This window comes from Haplochromis burtoni, unplaced genomic scaffold (assembly GCF_018398535.1).
Source record: "Haplochromis burtoni strain Fernald_Lab_line unplaced genomic scaffold, NCSU_Asbu1 Contig_52, whole genome shotgun sequence".
Classification (NCBI taxonomy): Eukaryota; Metazoa; Chordata; class Actinopteri; order Cichliformes; family Cichlidae; genus Haplochromis; species Haplochromis burtoni.
The window spans coordinates 3259-18535 of NW_024582413.1; the positions used below are offsets into that span (position 1 = coordinate 3259).

General features: G+C 39.0%; 1 protein-coding gene across 1 annotated transcript; it reads right to left on the reverse strand.

Moving 5' to 3' along the window:
• Positions 1 to 1512: 1512 nt before the first annotated feature.
• On the reverse strand, positions 1513 to 14717 carry LOC102311239 (alpha-2,8-sialyltransferase 8F). Its single transcript, XM_005921913.3, has 7 exons — positions 13957 to 14717; positions 9280 to 9354; positions 9088 to 9162; positions 6826 to 6970; positions 5702 to 5814; positions 5526 to 5618; positions 1513 to 5447 (listed from the first exon to the last, which is right to left on the reverse strand). Exons 1-7 carry the CDS (start codon positions 14055 to 14057, stop codon positions 4970 to 4972), a joined length of 1080 nt encoding a protein of 359 aa, XP_005921975.1. The 5' UTR covers positions 14058 to 14717; the 3' UTR covers positions 1513 to 4969.
• Positions 14718 to 15277: the final 560 nt, after the last annotated feature.

Here is a 15277-nt window from a genome sequence, read left to right on the forward strand (position 1 = left end):
GAAAAGGAAACCTCACATGGAAAATAAGATAGGCCTGCTACTAGAATCCTAGAATCTGACTTTTCTAGACTTTTCTAAGAGAGACTAGTCATTTAAAAGGGTGTGATCAAAGCCCAATGCTCAAACACCACTTGTTGTAGAGACCCACCTTTTAACACATCCCATTTCCTCAAATTCTGTTCCACAGCAGGAACCAGGACCTTCAACAGAAAAGGGTGAAGCCAGGAGACTGGGCATTCCTTAAAGTCATTAAGAGCAGTGAAAATAGTGGAGAGAAGAACCTGGATGTGTCTAAGCCATTGTAAGTCTGCCACACACGTCAACCACAAAGACAACAAATAAAGCTGAGGTAAAGCAACACTTTCAAATGCACTTTAAAACTATCTATGCAATGGAACCTGTACCTGTGCCCTAGTTTATCTGGTTATATCCTTTACTGTGGTTTTAGGCCTAAAGGCAAACACTTTGGCATCAGAAAGTAAACTTTCTCACAAATTCTTAGAGTTGCAAATAAGAGACTTTTGGAAGAGCAGAAAGATAATATACTTTAAAGGCATGTTGAAAGTCTTATCTTCAAAAATAATAAAAATAAATAGAAGCTTAGCAAGAGAAAGAACTCTTACTCTTCCCAAAGAGCCTGAAACAAGAAAAGTGGAGAAAATGAGGAGGAAAATCTTGTCCTAAAGGAATTGCTAGACAATATAAACCCTTGTTTTAAGGGGGAAAAAAGACAACATAATTCCAAACTTATTAGACTATAGTGGGCAGGATGCAGATGTTGAATTCATCTATCACAGGGGTCGGGAACGCCAGGCCTCAAGGGCCAGTGTTGGCTCATTTTTGCAAGACATAAACCTGAAGTACAATAATCATCTTTAACTCTGGGAATGGGACCTTTTTATTTATTTATATTTTTCTTTTTAGATTTCCACCTGAATATGTTACTCTAAAATCATCTCGACAATTCTGGAAAACAAAACCAGCGTGGGTTAGCTGCCAGTAAAATTATGCCATGATGTCAATTTTTGTAAAACGATATAACTGATGTGCATGATATTGTTATGAAGGAAGATCAGGTTATTAAAATGCTCGTCTCCTGTTGATGTGTCATGTTGTGGTGTCCTGCATGGCGTCGATCAGCAGAATCTGCTGATGTGCAATTGAATTACCTGCTACTGAAGGTGGAAAACAAATCATCCTACACTGTGACTTTGTTTGGTCTTATGTGAAACCTACAAATATTTAATCAAATCCAACATGTGACATCCTGTCACAGAGTTATTCTGATAGATCAGGGGTGGGGGAACTCCAGGCCCCGAGGGCCGGTGTCCTGCAGGTTCGAGATATCACCCTGGGTCAACACACCTGAATCAGTAGTAATGAGTAGTTCATTACAAGGCCTCTGGGAAACTTCAAGACATGTTGAGGACGTCATTTATCCATTTAAATCAGCTGTGTTCAAGGACACATCTAAAACCTGCAGGACACTGGCCCTTGAGGCCTGGCGTTCCCCACCCCTGTGATAGATGAATTCAACATCTGCATCCTGCCCACTATAGTCTAATAAGTTTGGAATAATGTTGTCTTTTTTCCCCCTTAAAACAAGGGTTTCTCTCTCAATCTTGCCAAGAAACATCTGGAACTTATTACATCATCTGTACCTTCAGTTAGGATTTTCTCAAAGACAAAGTTAGTGAGCTAGAAAAGAAGTACAAGAAAACATTTATTTTCCATTAATAATTTGTACACTTTATTTTAAAAAGACACAAGTGCAATAACAGGGAAAATGTCTTATTATATTATTGTTTCTGAACAAAAAAGTGGAGTGTGCCATGTGAGATTTAGAGCAACAAATACTTCCCTAGCAGTCTGTCTAATTAAATATCCAGGCCTAGTGTGTGGTTTCACCTCATTACAGGCTACAACTTGGCATGCCAACGCACTCAGTACACTCTGACAGCGCCTCAGACAGCAGCTCCATTACAGACTACGGGAACCTGGACACCAGTATCTCATAAGGGTGGAAGTACAATACTGTACAATAGAATACAATAAAACTTTCAAAATAAGATCCCACAGGTTTCAAAGTGTCCGTGATGGGGTTGAATTAGGATTGTGATTTCATGCATGAGGTGGGAAGTTGTATTTTCTAAAATATTTGACCAATAATATTTAAGAAATCTACTATCAGATCAATTTATTAGACATGCAGTTCTTTAAGGTAATCAAAAATGCACCTCTCTGAGAGAATCATACATTGTCGTGGTCCCTCGGTCCTACCTGGCTGACATATCAGGGTTTATTTTGTCTCTCTCTAGGCTTCCGTTTCTTTCTCCTCTCTTCTGTCTGTTATTGTTTGTTGTTGTCTGTGCTGTGAGGCAGTACTCATTCGTGTTCCTACCCTTGAGTCTACACACCTGAAGATAATCAACCCCCTCTGGCCTCTGATCTCATCATCAGCCATTACTTAAGGTAGTCATTACTGGATTGTTGAACTACCTTGTTAGTTAAGCACTGGCTCCTAGCTTGTATTTTGCTCGTGTGTGTTTGCCTCAAAGGATCCGACATTGTCTTCTCCCTCTGCACAGACCTTCCCTGGATTCCCCTTCCTGGACTGTGGTGAGTGTGCCTATTTTGAGAGAGTATTGTACTGGAGAGACAATTGAATGTTTTCGGATGCAGTTTCACCATGGACCCCTGGAGACCCATTTTTCCACCTGCACTGTTCTTTATAGCATATTCTGGTGAAAACGCTGTAAATAGAATGCACTAAACTTTAAAATCATAAAACATCAATTATCTGTCTGCATCACTAACAGCTTTAAGCATAAGAAAATTAAGTTGTTGTGAACCCATGCTTTCATTTAGTGTGAAACATGTTTAACAACCATTTAGTAAATACAATAACCGAGGCCTTGGTCATAAATTCCACATTACTTTCCATGTCGGCAGGTCTGCTGGACTCTACTTGAGTCAGAGTGACTTAACTTCAGGAACAGCTATGAGGGTGTGTGCATGGCATCATGGGCCTGCCAGTTTTTTGTCACTAATTGCACATTCACCCCAGATGGCAAACTTCAGATAAGTATGACAGGAACAGCTACTCAGCCATGGTGTCTCCAGCTCTCTGCACCAAGGTTTAAGTGACTAAGCTCCCTTAACCTTATAATTAGAAGAGAAGGTTGTATGTTACTTTTCTCTGGTAGGGTGTCCCTAGGCAAATTAGACCATTTTCATTTCTTCCTATGTTTCATTGGCAACCTAAAGGTTGAATGCATAGCCATCTATCATGAAATCTTCTGTCTATTAGGAAGTATCTCCAATGGTTTTAAGTCAAGTGTCTTAGTGCCCTAGTGGTCAGTATATTGATAGGAGTTCCACAGAGATATATTTTAAGAGCTCTATTATTTATATAAAGAATAAATCTGTCATGTATATCTTTAAACTATTTTATATGCCACTTGGGAGCTTTTTCTTTTATCTGGACATTGCAAAACTGTTGTCTTCTTTTGCTATATTTCAAATCTACCAAGAAGAGGCCAAGAAATCTATCAAGAAATGGAATGCTCATCATTGCTACAGTAATTACAATCGCTGGTCATAGGACTTTCTAATATTAGCTGTGCTTCTTATTGAAATCTGTATTTAAAAACACAAAACAGGATTATAAACATAATAAAAGGGAAACAATGCATATAAATATATGTATATATACACTAACCACAAAAATGCCCAAAAGACAGCAAGTTTTTAAGCACTTGAGATACTAAATCTTCCAACTGAGACATCCAGATAAATCTTTCCCCACCTGGTTAGAGAAGTGAAAGGCGCCACACTTTTTGATATTTATGTATTCATTTGAATTTCATTTTCCTTTTATAACATACTGTTAAAAACAAAATATACAAATGTTCACAATATGTTGCCGTTGCTACAAGAGATGTCAGGTGTGATAATTCACAGCTTTATAATGCAGTGTTATGCTAAGAAACCTTGCATAATACTCCACGTAACTTGGCATGCACCTCACAAAACATGTAACTACACATCAGCGCCAATGTGTAGTTACACCAGAGGATACCCACAAAGGTCCAATGTCTCTTGTGGAAGCAAAAGCCGGACCTTAATGGCAGGAGGCATGTCATTTTAACATCGTGGCTTATTAGGGGCATTTCTGCATGACAAAAATCAATGCTAATACTTTAAAAATACCAGCCTAAAAGGCAACATTCCCACCTACATCAGACACACCTAAATACTGGTACAAATATTGCATAAGAAATTGTTCTGAACAGAGGTTTTCACTCTAAGTGCAAATTTTACAATTACATTTTTACATTTACAATTAACAATGAGATAAAAAGAACTTACACAACTAACATTTTACCAATAAATTTATGTTGCCACTCTGTGGCAGTAAGTTTTTTATCACTGCCTGGTCACTGCAGTGACGAAGCATAACACACATTTGTGTGATTTTATATCAGGCACTACACATTCATTACCAGCTGGTACTAAAATACAAAGTGGTTAATAGTTTAAAAAATGTCAAAATAGGCCTTACATTCAGTGTATTCGTTTTCTTTCTAAAAAGCTTTTCAGCATGAACGTCTTTATGTAATAGAGGTATTTCAGAATATAAGGTGAGATCAATCTTTCATAAGGCACTAGACTGAGAGCAACTGCCTTACACAGGCATCAAACTGCATTAAAATCATTTCAGACTCCAAATGGAACATCTGCTTAATAAATAGGGTTAAAGAGGCACTCATCAGTGCAAATGTCTTGGTTGCTGGAAGGTAAGGAAGGTGTCTATGTGGCCATTTTCCATCTTTCCACTAACCAAAAATAATGTCTAAATTTTCTCAAACACATATGAAATGAATTGAGTGTCTAACTTCATCCTGAGGCTATAGAGAAGGCACTTAATTCTGCACTTTGCTTCTGTGCTGTTGTCTATCCCTGGGAACTATTTTTCATCTGATTCACAGTCTCCCAGGTGAAGCCTGAGTACCCCTTCAGTGTGCAGCTGCAACAAGCGGTTAAATTCAGCTGGCATTGCATGAAAACTCGCTTTAGCTGGTTTGTCATCATAGTAGTGGTTAGTCAGGGTATAGAGGCCATATGGGTGATTACTAAAGGGCCAGAATCCATACAGATGCACATTTTCACACAATTCCAGGGCCATGCTAACCATAATTAATCCAGTGCTGAGCCGCCTTTCTTTCAGGCCTTCAGAGCTCCAGAATTGAGCCAGACTGTCAAGGTACTGAGGGTTAAAGAAAACAGGTCGAATAGGGCTTTTAAAGTCCTCTATTGTATATGCAACTCGCTGACACACAGCAGTATTTATACCAAAGGAGAAGGCAGGAAGGAGCAGCAGAGAGTTGCCGTACTTGCGAAGACTCTCCACGAATGGAAGGCGGCGTCCCACCAGGGAGCCATACCTGTGCAAAAGAAATAGCTGACTTTGAGCAACAACTCATAAGTAATGTGAGGTGACAGCAACTTTTTTTCTTGCTTACCTCTGTGTGAAGATGCTTGGATTTGCTGTCACAAGGCTAGTTTTGCTGCCAACATCTTTCTCATATCCATTTTCCAAAGGAGGTAAGTTGCACCTGAACAAACAAAAAAGTAGACACAGGAATGGTTATGTGGAATTTCCACTCTGAATTTGGTCTACATTGGACACTTTTCTCACCTGATAACAAAGTCAGCTGAATCAATCATTTTTCCACAGCTGCTCTCAGACAGGATCCCACCATTCCCAACTACTGAACAAGTGTCCCATTTCTTATTTGAAAAAGGATTCTCCTGGAATAGACAGCGACAAATAAGGCATTATAAAAAAAACATTTACCGGTACATTGTTGCTGATGTCAAATGTTGAAGCAAAAAGGATTTATATATAATCTTTCCTCTTCAATTCACACATGTTTTCTGTCAATTTAAACTGATACTGAACTAAATCAGCATTTGTTGCTTTGCTGGTTGAGATGCTACTATATCACCTTAGCTTTTGTGGTTTGGTAGCTTACATATTTTTATATCTCTCTTTCTGGATTTGACTTTATTTTTGAAACACTTCAAAACAACATAACAACTGACCGAATTGCAGTAGAAACAGAGTAATTAAAATGTTTAAAAAAATAAGATAACAAGAACAGAAGAATAAATCAGTACAGGTACAAACAAAGAGCGAGAGGTTAAACACAGATAACAACTCACACTGGGTTAAAAGCCAAGGAGAAAAGCTGTGTTCTTAAATGATTTTTAAAAACAGCAAGAGATGGAGCCTGCCTGGCAGCTCATTCCACATTTTAGGAGGCAAAACTGCAAAGGCTGTGCCTCCTCTGGATTTACAAAATGTCTACGGGACAATCAAAAGCATTTGGTTATCTGATGTAAGAGCGTGAAGGCATGTAAAGGTGAAGCAGCTCAGACAAATAAGAAGGGGCAAGACCATTAAGACACTTAAAAACAAATAAAAGAATTTGAAATGGATGAAATGACTGCATGTCTGTTATTACAATGCAGTTTTTCTGCTTCTCCTTTTTTATACTGGTGTATACTTTATACTTAGTTTGTATCCGTTTGAGGGGGTGTAGCATTTAAGTTCCTGTTTGTAATACTTCTAAAAACATATTTTTAAAAGTGATGGTGCATTACTTACATACGGCTGTGTATGTATTTACATAAGCAAGCCCCAGCCCCTCCCGCCTCTCTCTCACACACACACACACACACACACACACACACACACACACACACACACACACACACACACACACACACACACACACAAACAAAAACAAAAAACCCTACCTTTGTAAAAATGCTGAACAGCTCTTTGTTCACCTGTAGAGTCCTCTTCTTTTCCCCATCATAAACGAGCTTCAACCCCACTGGAGTGTTATTCTTGGTAATGATGGCTTTGTCAATGCCATTGCACTTAAGTCTCAGATCAGTTCTGGGGAACATAAAAACACTTTGTTGACACAGGCTAGCTATTTACCAGACAAACCGGTTTGCAGTTATTAACTGGGAACAGAAATATTGCTTTTCTCAAAATACAAGCTATCTGGATTGTCATATAATTTCATATTATGCAGTAAATTAGAAGAATATTTTAGGAAATAACATTAGTTTATTAAAAACATGACAATGGTTGGATCTCGAATAAAAATAAATTTTAATGCCATTATAAGAAATGCATATTAGCCATGTGTCTGAAAGCCTGTGTGACATCTAAGAAAACTGTCAATATTTAAAGTTGATGCTTGTTTAATTTATACTAACAGACATTGCCAATCTAAATGAAACCACTGCTATCGGTCCCTTAACATAATGCCAAGGAATACCATTTCTTTAATGCTTTTGATTCTCTTCATGTTCATTGACGTGTTCAGTGAAATAGTTCAGTTTGAATAAATAGACAGAGAGAGATGAGACATCAGTACACCCACAGGGCAGGAGAGCATACAACAGGTGAGTGAGGGGAGGAACAAACATTGATCAATATAAAGTTAAACAGAAAAAGGTTAAAAATAAAATAAAAGAGCAGTGTATTACAACACAGTTAGCTTTAGTAATCGGTATAAAAAAATCTTTCTTTCAGCTGTAGGTAACAAATACAACAACAACTCCTGTTAATGTTTTATGCAGCTCGAGCTAATAGAAAGTCTCAGTCATATAGTCTTAAAGAGATATTTACCCACATGGTAAATATCTCAAGTATTCTTTGTTGTGCCTACAGAGATATTATGTCAAAGTCATCATCCCTCATTGCAGGGCTCCTTTGGTTTAAGCTACTGGCTCACTGACTCCTACATGAGGCTGATGACACCTGATACCTGATAGGCTGATACCTCAATCAAATCTTTGCATAAAAAAATCCTGTTATCGATACACTATTTGAATATATTGTGGTAGGGATCATATTATGCTTGCAGAGCTCATCTGTAGGGATGGGTACCGGTGTTCTGACATAAACGGTAGTAACCAGACCGAAAAGCAGCGCACATTTCGGTGCTTTATTTCGGTGCTTTTTTTTCCTGAGCTGTGATACACTTTAGATTCTAGCCAATCATTTTACGTTTCCGAGGATAGTAGGCGGAGCCAGGTACGTACGTTCTGTTAGAGCAGAGCTACAGATTAAAAATGTCCAAGGCGAAGCGGTCAGAAGTCTGGCTGTACTTCACAGCAAAAGATGCAAACTCAGCAGCAACAAGTGCTTTAAGCTGATACTGTGATACTGTGCAAAGGAGGTAACACCTCGAATCCGATGAAACACCTGGCGACGCATAGCGTTTTTTTAAAAGCCCAGAAATGCGCCGTATTTGATAGCTTGCTGCGAGACCTCACACCGAGCACATCTACTGCGGGTGGGTTGCCTGTTATGCAACATCCCCCAAAAACACGAAGAGGAGAGTCCTGGCCCCTAGCCCTGCCAGTGTAGCAGAAATGATGATGGATGATGGTGGCAGCAGCCGTTCTTCTCTGCGTGAGTAGCTAATTTACGTTGAGTAGGCTAACCACGTTATTACATTAATGCATGTAAGGTGAACTAGCAAACATCATCATAGCTACATGCGGCTGTCCTCTTGTTTGATGGCAGATACTCCCTTCACCCTGGCTAAAAAGGCTAAAATGACCAAAGAAAAAGTGGAAAACAGTTAAACATGAGAGGTTTAGGACAAAGTTTGTGTTTTTTCCATTGCACTGCTTCCAGCCAAGAGTGATACCATATATGCCCCATAGCTGCAGAAAAGGCTAACATTGTTATATTTTTACAAAAAACAGCTGAACATGAGAGGTTTTTGGACCAATTTTGTGTTCTCCATTCTTTAAGCACCGGTTTGAGCACCGTTTGAGCACCGGCACCGTTTCAAAAGTACCAATTTGGCACCGGTATCGGATAAAACCTAAACGATACCCATCCCTACTCATCTGTGACTTTAATTTTATTTTATTTTTAATTAAAAATTTACTCGAGCAGACACACACACTCCTATTTAGTAAAACATTTTACTTTGATCTGTAATTTCTATAGAAAAAAATTGGAAGTGTTTGCAAATTGGTTCTTACCTGAATTTTAAGAATTTCTCCTCCTGCTTCTTCCAGGTTTGATTGTAACGCTCTTGTACCTTGCTAATGATTTCCCTGTGAAACACACAAACACACAGTCAACAGAATCATATCTGCACAGCTCATTTTTGACGATGGCATAAACAAAGAGGTTTCTCAGGGAAATTCTGAGACTGTTATGTTTTCTCTCACTTGCAGCCTTTGCAAATTTCTGAGGGCTTTGCGGCATGTTTCTTTTGAGAAGCTGGTTGGTGAGGCTTCACATGTCTGCAAAAAAACACAAACAAACAACAAAAACAAAGAAAACTGGTCAGATTAAGTAATACAGATCAGGAAAATGCAGAAAAAAGAGATGACATATTATAACAGCATTTCATTGTTGTTGTCAGTTGTTCACACATCCTGGTGTGAACAACTTAGTGATTCAGAGTGACGTATTGTTCCAGTCAGTGTCAAGCACTGTACTTAAAACTTGCTTGTTGTCCTTTTTTTTCCAGTTTGTGCAACTAAATAATTATAATACGTAATATAATATAATTATATTACATCATATCACAGCAACTGTTCCTACTTTTTACTCAACTAAACTGATCCGACAACTTAAGTAATTATTTACAAAGGACAGTTGGACTGAATGATATGTTATCCTGGCTGTTATCCTTCCAACCTCCATAAAGATTAAATAATCTTGCATGCAATTGGTGTTCATGACTTAAACACTTCTTCGTGCAAATGATAGCCTCAGTTTCCTGTTCCTAGCTGGCAGCAGTGACAGTGTGTGGTCACCTGCTGCTGTAGCCCACCTGCTTCAAGGTTCAATATGCTGTAAGGAACCTTGGAGTCATTTTTGACCAAGACATGTCCTTCAATGCACATATTAAACAAATATGTAAATATGTAATATGCTTTCTTCCATTTGCACAACATCTCTAAAATATCCTGTCTCACAGTTACGCTGAAAAACTAGTTCGTGCATTTATTACTTCCAGGCTGGACGACTGCAATTCATTATTATCAGGATGTCCTAAAAACTCCCTGAAAAGCCTTCAGTTAATCCAAAATGCTGCAGCAAGAGTTACTGACAGGAACTAGAAAGAGAGAGCATATTTCTCCTATATTGGCTTCCCTTCATTGGCTCCCTGTTAAATCCAGAATTGAATTCAAAATCCTGCTCCTCACATACAAGGTCTTAAATAATCAGGCACCATCTTATCTTAATGACATTGTGGTACCATATCACCCCAGTAGAGCACTTCGTTCTTGCACTGCAGGCTTACTTGTTGTTCCTAGAGTATTTAAAAGTACACAATATCTCCACTTTCAAGATTAGGCTTAAAACTTTCCTTTTTGCTAAAGCATATAGTTAGGGCTGGACCAGGTGACCCTGAATCCTCCCTTAGTTATGCTGCAATAGGCATAAGCTGTTGGGGGATTCCCATGATGCATTGAGTTTTTCCTTTTCAGTCACCTTTTTCACTCACTATGTGTTAACAGACCTCTCTGCATTGAATCGTACTTGTTATTAATCTCTGGCTCTCTTCCACAGCATGTTTTTATCCTGTTTTCCTTCTCTCACCCCAACCAGTCACAGCAGATGGCCCCACCCCTCTGCGCCTGGTTCTGCTGGAGCTTTCTTCCTGTTAAAAGGGAGTTTTTCCTTCCCACTGTTGCCAAAGTGCTGCTCATAGGGGGTCATATGATTGTTGGGTTTTTCTCTGTATGTATTATTGTAGGGTCTACCCTTAAAATATAAAGCGCCTTGAGGCGAGTGTTGTTGTGATTTGGCGCTATATAAATAAAATTTAATTTAATTTAATCTTCAGTGTACCCTTTCAAATAAAGATGTCTATAGCAAATACTTCAGCTTCTACACCTCTTTTCAGAAGATAGTTCTGCTTCTGCTTTTTTCAGCAGAAAATTTCACAACATTCTCATTGCATTCTCACAGGAAATGCAACTTTTTCTAGTTTTTACTATTACTATTGTTGTTGTTGTTGTTGTTGTTGTTAAATAATGATAAAAAAGAAACATTTTATTGCTATTAATAGTAGCTATGTGATATTATATCAAGACTTATGTTTGGATAGGGTTTAAAATATTTAGTTTAATGAATCAAAACTAATTCAGTCCTACCTAAGTGGTAAAACGGAATATACACAATAATGCAACAGCCATCATATACAGCACACCATATCTATGTCAATCTTTGACAGGGGTGCGTTGGTCTAAATAAGGCTTGCTATTCAAATAATAAATAAATAAAGCAATGCATATTTACATTTACAAATTTAGCCACAGTTATAAAACTATAGAATTATCTGTCTTAGATTGCAGAAAATTTGTTTTGCAAGCTGATCGATGAATATCTTTCATTTCATAGAGACTTGGGGGGTATTTCTCAAAGTCTGTCCTGCTTAAGCTCAATGTATGTCTCAGTCCGGGGGTTACGACTGCTGCAGAAGGATCGAACTAGAGTGAAACGAATTAAACTAAGCAATGAATACAAAACTGTATGAATTAGTGTAACTTACAGTTTAAGTGTATCAGCAGAATTCAGCTAAAGGGCCACAGTAACTTTCCTGGGCGAGCCTGGACTCCCGAGGCCCTTAACCCTTACGCTGTCTCACTCAACAGCCTAATATCTAAATGTAGCTTAAATACAAGAATTTTATCATGTCTTTTTCAACACTTAACACCTTTTAATTTTCATATTTCAAAAGGTTATTACATTTTCATATTTCAGATTTGAGGTATATTTCTTCAGCTCCAAAAAAGCTGAATATATTATTTAAATATCTAAGCTACAGATCCATATGTCCCCAAACCTTGACCCCAAGACGCTGGCAGTCGCATTATTTATCAGAAAACATCATAACAGAAATACTGAAAAAGTCCTTTACTTTTGACACTTTAGCTTCACTTTAAGGAAATGTGCTTAAGTGTGCCTATGGCACACTTATTACTATTTGGCAGATTTATTATTGTTATTATTATTATTATTACCGTTATTCCCACCCCATGCAGCAGACTGTGACAGCACTGAGCAGCTCCTTCAGTGGGAGACTGCGGCACCCACGGTGTGGGACGGAGAGATTTCGCAGGTCTTTCCTCCCCACTGCTGTCAGACTCCACAATAAAGACTTTAACTGATCAAACGCACACATCCACACATGTGCAATAACACTAAGTGCAATAATCTTTTCTGGCATCGTTGTTTTTTTACTCAGTTGTATATAGCATTTGTATTCTATTTTTATCTTATTGTATATTTTTTTCTACTGTATATAATATTTTATTTTATTCTATTCTGTACAGTTGTGTACTGTATTTATTCTTATTGTATTCTAATTTTTGCTTCATAACTTTTGCACTGTCCACTTCCTGCTGTGACAAAACAAATTTCCAACATGTGGGAATAATAAAGGTTATCTTATCTTATCTTATTCCGCCTAAAATTTTGATCACGCCCCACAGCTTTGAGACAACCCCCAAATTTGTTATACCATTTCATATGGCTCGATAGGGAATGGTGTGCTATGGGAAAGGGCCTGAAAAAAGGTCCCAACCCAGGCCACTTTGAAGGTCCACCGCTCGGCCATACTTTGTCATAGAAACATCATTTAAACTTCTACAGGTCACAAGACTTTGGACTTTTATTGACCAAATCCATGTTGTGAGTCTGGAGAATAATTTGAAAAAAAGGTCTTTCTCTTCCTTTCCCACCCAAACCGTTTGCCCTACATGTATAATTTATACATCAAAACGTAGCTATCGTTGTCTACTTTCATCCAGTGTCTTCCTCACTGAGATCATATTTACGGTTTTCACACAAATGCCATCAAAGCGCAGCCTCCTCCCTCTCTGTCCCCATAGACGGCCATTCTAAACCTACTCTCAATTTTCGGTTCAAATTTAACATCAGAGCGTGTCTTTACACTGTCACCACGTCAGTATAATACACTCTACAGGCATGGAAATTTATTATGTTGTAGTCTGGAAGTTCCTACCACTCACAGTGAAAGAATCTTTGTGATCGGACCTACAGTTTTCTCTTGGGAACAATTTGTTTCAGAGTTTAATTCCTGTTTGCCGTTCTCTGTGTTTGACCCCAAATGCAGTGTGTGTGTGTCCCAGCGCCTCCTGCCACTCACACGAGTTACTATAGCAACCAGCCTTAACAGCTATGAACTGATGACTGTTTAAAACTCAACAGTTTTTTCCTCCAACCACATAGATCCTGTCTTCTGACAACTACCTTTGTTAATATGAGGTCAAAACATACTCTGACGAGTAAAATTAAGTGCAAAACCGTCCTACCATTGTGAATGTAACCTACAAGCATACTTTAACAGCTACAATTAAGTGGCTAATCGTCCTACCTTTATGAATATGAGCTAGAAGCATACTTTAACAGCAAAAATTAAGTGGCAGATCACCCTACCTTTGTTAATAAGCGCTAGAAACACACTCTGACGGGTACAATTAAGTTCCAAGCCATGCTACTTTTGTGAATGTGACCTACAAGCATACTTAAACCGGTAAAATGAAGTGGCAAACCGTCCTGGTTTTATGGATATGAGCTACAAGCATACTCTGATGGCCAAAAGTGGCAAACCGTCAAACCTACTTACATTTATGCTGGAATTACTCTGTGACAGCAGAAATGTGCATAAACTACTTACGGTAGGACGTTTTGCCAAAGTAGGATGGTTTATCAGAACACCGGCATAGGCACAATTAAAGTTTCTTCAGAAATGTTCGCTTTCTAGTTTCACATTGTTGTTGCTACTTTTATAAGGTGAGCACAATCGTTCTTCCACAGCCTCTTTAGTTTTTGCTCTCTAGGCACAAATGTAGTTATGCACTCACTTGCCGTCCGACTTGTACCAGATGAGAGTGGTCATCAGGCTCCCCAGACAGACGAGAGTGATCATGAGAGACAAGAAAGACTTCGAGAGCTGTCCCCTCATACCTCTCCCCTCCTGTTAGTCTTTCCCTTTAGAGGCCCACCTTTGTCTGTCTGTCTCCCTCTCTTCCTCCTTGTCCTGCTTTTACCTTGCGCAACACGCGCTTGTTTTATCTACCCTGTCCCGTTGCCTATGTTCTCATATTTCCAAACTCGGTTTGCACTGCCACGAAGTACTTCACAAGCACACACGCCGGCTCAGTGAAGGCTGTTAATCTTTTTCCTCATGCCTGTCTGCTGTTTTACGCACTCATCACTCCCGCCTCCCTCGCTCACTCTCTTCCTGTCTCATTTGCCTCTGTGGTTCAAATCCCTCCTCGATAAATTAAGCACCAAAAATTCAGTCATTTCTCTCTGTCTAGTATGATTTCTTTTCCGCCAGACTGGTCGAGACAAGTTTGAGCCCCTGTGCGCACTTCTGTTACTCTGTTTCCTCTCGTTACACTTTGGTGGCAGTCAGCCGAGATGAAACCGATAGAACGTTCCTCCACAACCCTCTTAAATTCTCGCCACTTCTGCTTTGCTCGTCCGTTTCTTTATGTTGTCGCGCACCTTTTTTGTCATTTGCTCACACGAGGAAAGTCCGCCATTTCTTCTCAACTACAGCTCTGTTTTAGCCCCATTCTCTCGGGCTTCTGTGTGTACTTTCCCCTCCCTCTGCCCACATTGGCTAAACCCCTCTCCCCTCCGCATTAAAAGCACGTAGTAACATGAGTGCCCTGTACTGAATTAGCTCACAGTTGTCTCTTGACTCGACTGGTTCGTGTGTTGGTGAGTGTGTGTGTGATAAGAAACACGTTCAAAATCAATGAGAGTCAGAGGAGGCAGGAGGCTATGATCGCCCCCTCAATCAGAGGGGCTCTTAAAACCTACCAAACTCTTATTAACGCACACAAAAGCTTCTTTGATTCGCGTGTGAAACTTTGCAAGCTTACAGCTGGTCTTTCTCTATGTAACTAACAGCTGGAAAAAATGAGAGAAAGAGGAAGCCATAATTTCTAACTTTTTTCTATGTTGCCAATTGTGTGGTGGAAGTGGAATTAAATTCTTGGAGTAAATCATAATAAGGATTATGTTAAACTAGTTGCATTTATGGGAATTTTTTTTCACAATGAATAACCATAAACAGATGGTTACTCCCACACTAACTCCAGTTGTCAGTGGTAAATTTCTTTTTCTCTCTCTCTCTTTCTTTGCAATAAAGGCGTAATTCCTACATGCTAT

Excerpts from the sequence above, each read along its gene's own strand:
- LOC102311239 (XM_005921913.3), bottom strand. The coding sequence starts at position 14,057 with ATGAGGGGACAGCTCTCGAAGTCTTTCTTGTCTCTCATGATCACTCTC. Across the intron at positions 6,971-9,087 it reads GAGAAATTCTTAAAATTCAG|AACTGATCTGAGACTTAAGT; the intron begins GTAAGAACCAAT and ends TATGTTCCCCAG. Across the intron at positions 5,619-5,701 it reads TCAGCTGACTTTGTTATCAG|GTGCAACTTACCTCCTTTGG; the intron begins GTGAGAAAAGTG and ends TTGTTTGTTCAG.